The sequence below is a fragment of the Kryptolebias marmoratus genome, linkage group LG5 (assembly GCF_001649575.2).
Source record: "Kryptolebias marmoratus isolate JLee-2015 linkage group LG5, ASM164957v2, whole genome shotgun sequence".
NCBI classification, from domain to species: Eukaryota; Metazoa; Chordata; class Actinopteri; order Cyprinodontiformes; family Rivulidae; genus Kryptolebias; species Kryptolebias marmoratus.
Window position 1 is genome coordinate 16,825,843 of NC_051434.1, and position 7,079 is coordinate 16,832,921.

At 44.5% G+C, this 7,079-nt stretch overlaps 1 protein-coding gene across 4 annotated transcripts in view; it reads left to right on the plus strand.

The window, feature by feature from the left end:
- LOC108238714 (growth factor receptor-bound protein 10) overlaps positions 1-7,079 on the plus strand; it is a 48,446-nt gene that overhangs the window by 26,158 nt on the left and 15,209 nt on the right. For 2 of the 4 annotated variants that reach the window (XM_025006936.2, XM_017420988.3), the window contains exon 6: positions 6,101-6,257. In XM_025006936.2, coding sequence (XP_024862704.1) covers positions 6,101-6,257 — 157 coding nt within the window. Of the gene's footprint in view, positions 1-4,164; positions 4,645-5,837; positions 5,940-6,100; positions 6,258-7,079 lie in introns of those variants that run through there. The other 2 variants (XM_025006937.2, XM_037975890.1) reach the window with 2 other exon arrangements.

A 7,079-nucleotide genomic window follows, 5' to 3' on the forward strand; every position in this document is an offset into this window, starting at 1 on the left:
ATATTCAGCTATTTTCACTTGTTCTAAGTGTTATACTCAATGACATTTACATACCGAGGTAGAAAATGCCAGTGTGTTTTTACCTAAATATATTAAATAAATATGAGTTTCCTTCAATAGGCATCATGATGCATTCCTGACAGCAGAACGTCTTTTTATTAATGCCCTAACCCACTCTCGTTATTCTGATTCACAAACGACTTGAATCAAATGCTTGCAAGTCTCTTGAACATCATGAGATGTTCACTGCTGCCCTTCCATGTGTCGTCTGATCTCCTGACACCTAAAAGAAGATATCGCTCCATCGAACCTAAAGCACCCAGGATGTGCTGTAACGTCAGTCTTGTAGCAACATGGCTGCTAAAATCCCAGTAATGCTCATCCTGACAAATGAAACAACTTGATCTTTGATGTCTTAGTTGTGGTCCCGACTTTCCAAACTTGCATCAGATTGCAGCTCTGATTGAAATGAAGATGGGGTGAAGGTTTCATTCCTGTAAAGGGCGTTTACACACATTTAGCTGTTGAGATTTTATTATAAAGGATCAGTAATATCCTGTTCTTGACCAAACTATTCAGCTTTTTGCCTCCTGCTTAGACAAATTGGATCAACAACAATACATTCAGGGATCTTTGCATGGAAAAATAATCCATTCTCTAAACTATTTTAATGGCAAATCCACTCTGATTTTTATTATTTTAATAATCAGAAGTTTACATGGTTTTAGGTTGTATTTTTTCGGTGCAACTTATTTTAGTTCAACCTACAAATGAGTCAGTCAGTGAGATGACTTGATTCACACGTCTCTGTATCTGAGTGAACTGTATCTGTTTACACATGAAAAAGACAGGTCCTCCCTTTGAGGCCAAACAACTAGTGCCCCTAAAATTTAATCTAAATCATTAAATTTGAAAGTAAACCCATGATAGCTTGAGATTTTATGTAGGATGATGGGATTAGGGTGAGGTCTTGGCGAGCAGTGAATATGTTTAAAGTTAGGATCTCCTGAAAGTTCCTGTAAGTCATGAACCCACGGTTACGTGAGCGTGCGGAGCCGGCTGCCGGGTCGTGTGGAGGCGAGCCACTCGCCGAGGTTTTGTGACGGCACTCTGGTGAAGTGAAATTGAGTTTGGACTGTCTGCAGAGCTAATCAGCTCTGTCTGGCCTGAAACCTGAAGACCGCTCACTGACATGAAAGACAGATGATGTTGTCAAAGACCTGGGTGGGAGTCGCCGCTAACCAACATTTAAACGCCAGCGTTAGCGATGGGTGCCTTAATCTACAAAGACAGCTTCCAACACACAGCCAGCCGTGAGGGTTTGTTTCTCAAAAGATCAAAAAGTCCACGGGTTTATCCTTCGATTGTTCAACTTATTTTGCGTTGAATTGAAAGGTTACACACTGTGATGAAAAAGAAAATTGCAGCGTACTGAAAATTTTCACCTTTTAATCAGTTCTGCTAGAATAAAAATACTTTGATTCTAGCAAATTTTTAAGAACAGCACATTGATGTGGGGAAAGTTATTAGCTAAAATCAGAAATGCCAAATAGATCTGAACATGTGCATTGTCTGGTATTTAAAATTTGTCATTTGCCACTTGCTCAATTTGCTGAATCTATGTAAAATAAATACCCCAACAATAACTTTAAAAACCCAGTTCTCCCAACCCTGATCAGGACTAAGAAACTTTTTAGATGAGAGGCGAAACATAAGAAGCAGTGCAGCTACTTCTTTTAAAACTCAACAAAAACAACAGGAAGAAATTTGGTATAAGTGCTTTATGGCGGCACTACAAATATTAGAACTGAATAATTCCTGTTAATTTTCAGATACATAAAGCTGAGGTTATTACACTCTAACATTAAAGCCAGCTAGACCATAAAGGTCACAGTGATGGCGTTTTAAGCCGGGTTCACGCAATGCAAGTGTTGACAGTCGTGAACAAAGTTTTTCGTCATAAAAAGAGTCAAAGTTTTGAGTCTGTGGTCTTTCAGTGTGACAGACTCACTGACAGATTTACGACCAAAGACGACCTAAGACGACAAAAATCAAGCAGCGTCATAAAATTTCTGGGAAAATCGGTATTATAATCGCAGCAGTCTCTTATTCCAACCCTCCCTTCTCCTCCTTTTATTAGAGTTTGAGTCTAATAATAAAAAGAACATTATTTTGTATTTATTGTTGGACTGATATGTCTGACATTGGTACTGTGTGATGCGGTTTACTACCAACAGCTTGTTATATCGAGCTTATATGGTTTTTAAAGCAACACAGTGTGTGCCAGCCTTTAATTTATTTTGTGATGTATCAAGGCCCTAAATGTTCAGTTTAACCCCAGGAATGTATGTTATGTTATCCTTTGCTTTGATTTTTGATAGCTGGAAGAAAAGATTAAAAATAGCTGAAGCGCCCTCTGCTTGCAGCGACAGCGACTGGTTTTTAGCGGCGGCTCTTCCTCTCCATATTTCGTTGCTTATCAAAGGGATCGGAGGGGTTATCTGTCGGATGACCTCAGTGTTTATATGTGAAAACCCAGACAGTGTGCAGAGCCATCCACTGAGTAAAGACTGCTTTTACACCCTGCAGCTCATGTTACGGTGGGAGAGACCGGCTCTGGCTTAAAACAACCAGATCAATTGTGTGTGTCTGTGTTGTGTGTCTGAGCTTGTGTGTGTGTGTATGAGAGAGAAAGAGAGGGAGGTTGAGGGGCTCATAAACCTCTTGGTCAAGTGGGTCTGACCCAGGTGCAGATTATTGTGTTTGACCTCTGACCCTGTTGATACTGTGTGTGTGTGTGTTTGGGTATCCGTGTGCAGGTGTCTGCTCATGACCCTTCAGACCAATATGTCGTGACTCCAAGCCCTCCTTACGCGTGTGTGTGTGTGCATGTCGCTAAAAGCAACATAGGAAACAAATAACGCTGTACATTTTTACCCCTCACCCTCCTTTATTGAAGTAGAACAGAGGCGAGCGTGGGGGGAAGGGAGACGTGAAGGTGGGTTACATTTCGCCGTTTCAAGACGAAGCTGGCTGAGGAGAATTATGGGCAAGGATTTCAAGATTGTCTTAGGAGGAGAGGCGGATTGAGAGTGAAGGTAAAGAAGTACGTGAACAAACGGAGATATAAAGAGGAGGAATGAGAAAGAAATGGAAATCAAACAGATGGAGGACGTGGAAGAATTTGCCTCAGTGTGACGCACAAAGTATGCTTGTTATCGCTTCCTACACATGCTCATCTCATGCATGTACATGTAAATCTCTTACACACACACACACACCCACACACACATACACACACAAGTGCATATACTCAGTCAGAATGTCTCCTGAGCTGTAGCATGAGGCCGAAAGAAAAGACGAACAGTAATGTACAAAAAAGAGAAAAACTGCTGCAGATGGTCTTCATAGTTTACATTTTGTCTTCCTCGTTTGAGAATGTGTGTATATGTGTGTGTGTGTGTGCGCGCCTCGCAGCTCTCACACACACTATTAGGGGCCAGCTGGGTTGGCCTGTGTGCTACACATGAGCCTGATTATGACTCAGTATTGCATTACTGACATTCCTCTATAGATCTTTTCTTTTTTTTCTATTCCTCATTACTCCCCTCCAGTCTTTATTTTAATCTCACTTCTTCTCCCCCCTCTCTCTCTCTCTCTCTCGTCCATCTTCCCCTCCATAGCTCCTCCTCGACACCCCCTACACCCCCAGCAAAGCCCCAAACACGTGGCATAGTGACCCACACAGCTCCAGATCCAGTCAGCCCTCTTGTTTGTTTTGTTATTTATTTATTTTTTGTCTGTGACTGTCCCAGCCGTCAGAGTGCATTACACATGTTGCTATGGTCCTAACACTCCTGCCTAGTATTTCACATGCAGCTGAGGAGGAGGAAGAGGAAGAGGAGGAGGAGGATAAGCGGGAGGGAGGGGACAGAAATTGAAACCGTCAGGCTCAAAGGAAATGTCAGAAGATGCAGAAGAATAAGGGATGGCCGTCTCTGACCTGTGATTGGCTCAGGAGTTTGAGCTTGTCCTCTGTCTGGATGTGTGTTTGAGGAGTTGTGGGCGTGTTTAGGGGGGAAAAAGATGGTGTGGCGCCGTCAGTAAAAGGAGCTGACAGAGATTTTTTTTTTTTTTTTACCCTGTAGAAGTAGGAGGGGTGGGGGATCAGGTGGATGAAACACAAGCCCGAAGATAAGAGAGTACGTGACAGGTAGCAGCTCACTGTTTAATAATCCCACACTGCGTTAATCCAGAGTGAAGACGAGGAGGAGGTGGAGGAGGAGAGACTGCTCATACCACTCCTCGCAGCTCAGCAGCTTTTCTGCTGCCCAGCATGAGAAGAAGACGGGGCAGGCTGCCTCTCCTTCGCTTCGTCTCTCCTTCGCTTTCGTCCTTCCTCTGTCACTTCCTTCCCTCCCACCCCCCTCCGTTTCCCTGCTACCTCTCTTACATTCGCCTCGCCAATCTGTCCTTCCCTCCCTCCCTCCTCCCCTCGCGTGCTCTCTCTCTCTCTCCTCCTGACTTCCTCTCCTCCTGCTCTGTTTCCTCCCTCCCTCTCTGTCCCTCCGTGTCACTGGAGAGCGTCTCAGTGTGAAAATGCCATCCTGCTCTCCAGACTGTTGCCTCTTACAGGCTGTGGAGGTAAGGAACCTGTGTGTGTGTTTGTTCCTTTCCCGGATGTCTGTCATGAGGTGTGTGTGCGCGCGCGGGTGTGTGTGTGTTCTTGTCCATGGGCGTCTGGTTGTCAGTTTGGAGTGATGAGGACCTTTTCGGTTTTTACTGCTTTGCTTAACTATTACTAAAACTTTTCTCAAACAAAACTAATGCGTCATAGATGAACTCCCCCCCCCCCCCCCCCCNTTTTTCGAGGGCATGTGGGAAGAGAGGAGGCAGTCTTCAGGCTTTGCAGGGGCAAAAAAAGTGCAGTGACGTTGTTTCTGGTTTCACTGGGAGTCTTCCGAGTCGTCATTTTGGAGCTTTTATGTTTTGCGTCTTTCTAGGGTGGCATCGCTGCCTTTTTTTTTTTTTTGTGTGTGTGTGTTTGTGCATATTTTTACTTTGCGGCGCCATTGTCCGATTTAATTTTCCATTCCCCACCACGGCCCCCCCTCCCTCCTCTCCAGCCTCTCGGCCATCACCAGTTTTGTGTCTTGTTTCATGTAATTTTCAGCAGTTGCTCCCCGGTGGTTTTCTGTGCAGAGAATCCCTGCTGAGGACAGAAAGTGTTTGTACGGGGGTGTGTGAGAGCATACACACAAGCATACACACTTGTGCCATTTCTGTCTCGTGTTTTGTAGATTCTTGGAGTCGCTTCCACGGTTTGCAGGCACTTTTTAAATATTCTTTTACTCTCATTTCTGCATGCGTTTCTGCGACAGCGAGACTTCTGTGGTGTGCCTGTGTGAGTTTGCTCATGCAGCAGTGTAAAGCAGCTGGTCTGTGGTTATCTGCGCAGCAACACACTCGATGAGGGCAAGATTACACTCGGTTTAAATGTCGCTTTGGGCACTTGGCTGGAATGGTTCAAAATGGCGCAACAATGGGAGGTACTCCAGCTTTGAACCCTACCCGCTTGCTGCTCCCAGCGGTGACATTTTTTTTAATGACAAAATGCAACACGTTTAAATGCACCGCAGTGTTTTAGCGTCTAAGAGTAAATGTGTTACTTTTTTTCCCCCAACTTTTCCTATCGTGGATGTTCTTCCGTGTGACGGAGAACGTGTCATTATGGGGTCAGATGCGTGATCGCAGGAGTGCGTTGGAGTAAGTTTGCCTGTTTTGGACAAAAGGGCTGAACTGAAGGGCAGGCCAGCGTTTCCTGGACGTCATCCTTCTTCTTTTTTTTTTTTTTTAAAAGCATCTTTCATGTTCAAGTGACAGAATTATATGAGCAAGACCTCTTTAGAGTGGACTTGATTGAGCATCCGATCATGGAGGTAAATGCGGTTGCTGTTTTATTTCTTTATTTCTTTTGATATTGAAATTCCTGGGAGCAGCTCGGGACATGCCGTGCATCTCACTTAGCCCTGCTGGTGGGGAAAACATGAAGCCCCCCTCCCGCTCGTCTTAACTTCATCTGCCCCATGTGTGTCCTCAGATAGTGAAGGTGTGGAGCGAAGATGGAGCCGGGAAGGTGGTGGAGATGCCTGCAGACATGACGGCGAGGGATGTGTGTCAGCTGCTGGTCTACAAGAGCCACTGTGTGGACGACAACGCCTGGGCGCTAGTGGAGCACCACCCCATCCTCGGCCTTGGTGAGAAAACATGTCGGAGCGCAGGTTTATGGAAAATATCCCTTTTTTGTTTCCTCTTTTTGCAAAAGATATTATTTGGTTACTTATTTTCTAAAATAGGGATTTTATTTTTTAAAATAGGTAGCAAACACACTGATTTATATATGTAGGAGGCTTTATTATCAACAGTTTCTGTAGCCTGTAAAATACCAAAACACCCATCTTTAGATGTGACGATACGAGAGTTTTGGAGGATTAATCTTCAGCTGCATCCCTGCATATTCATCTACAGCGTCAAGTGTGTGTCGCCCGTGTCTAAACTCCTTTTGTGTGTGTGTGTAAAGGTGGATAAAGTCTTCCTATGTGTGTGCATCCAGTGCCTACGTTCGCTCAAGTGTGTGTGGATGCCTGTACGTCGCGGGCAGGGAGGTGTGGTGGTTGCGGGATTAAAATTTTTCCATGTTCTACTTACAATGCCTGTTCCCTCCCAAATAATTTGCTCAAGGGCGAGAAAAGAGGGGAAGAGGGACAAAAGAAAAGCACGAGACTCGCTCAGCTTCGCCTCTTCATTTCTGCTGTGACTCCCTTTGAAGCTTTATTAATTTCTTCTCTCTTTCTCTCTCTCTCTCTCTTTTTTTTCTTATCTGGGTCTTTCTTTGTCCTTAGTGAGGCTTTCCTTCTCCTGAGTTGTATTTTTAGAGTCAAAGGATCGCTTTGTGCTTTCTTGCTTGATCTGCGTTTCTGGAAAAAAAAAAAAAAAGTGCTCTGGAGAGATGGAATGTGAGGTGAGGAGAGGGAGGGGTGGAAAGAGAGGGAAAGATGAAGGGAGAGAAAGACAGAAAG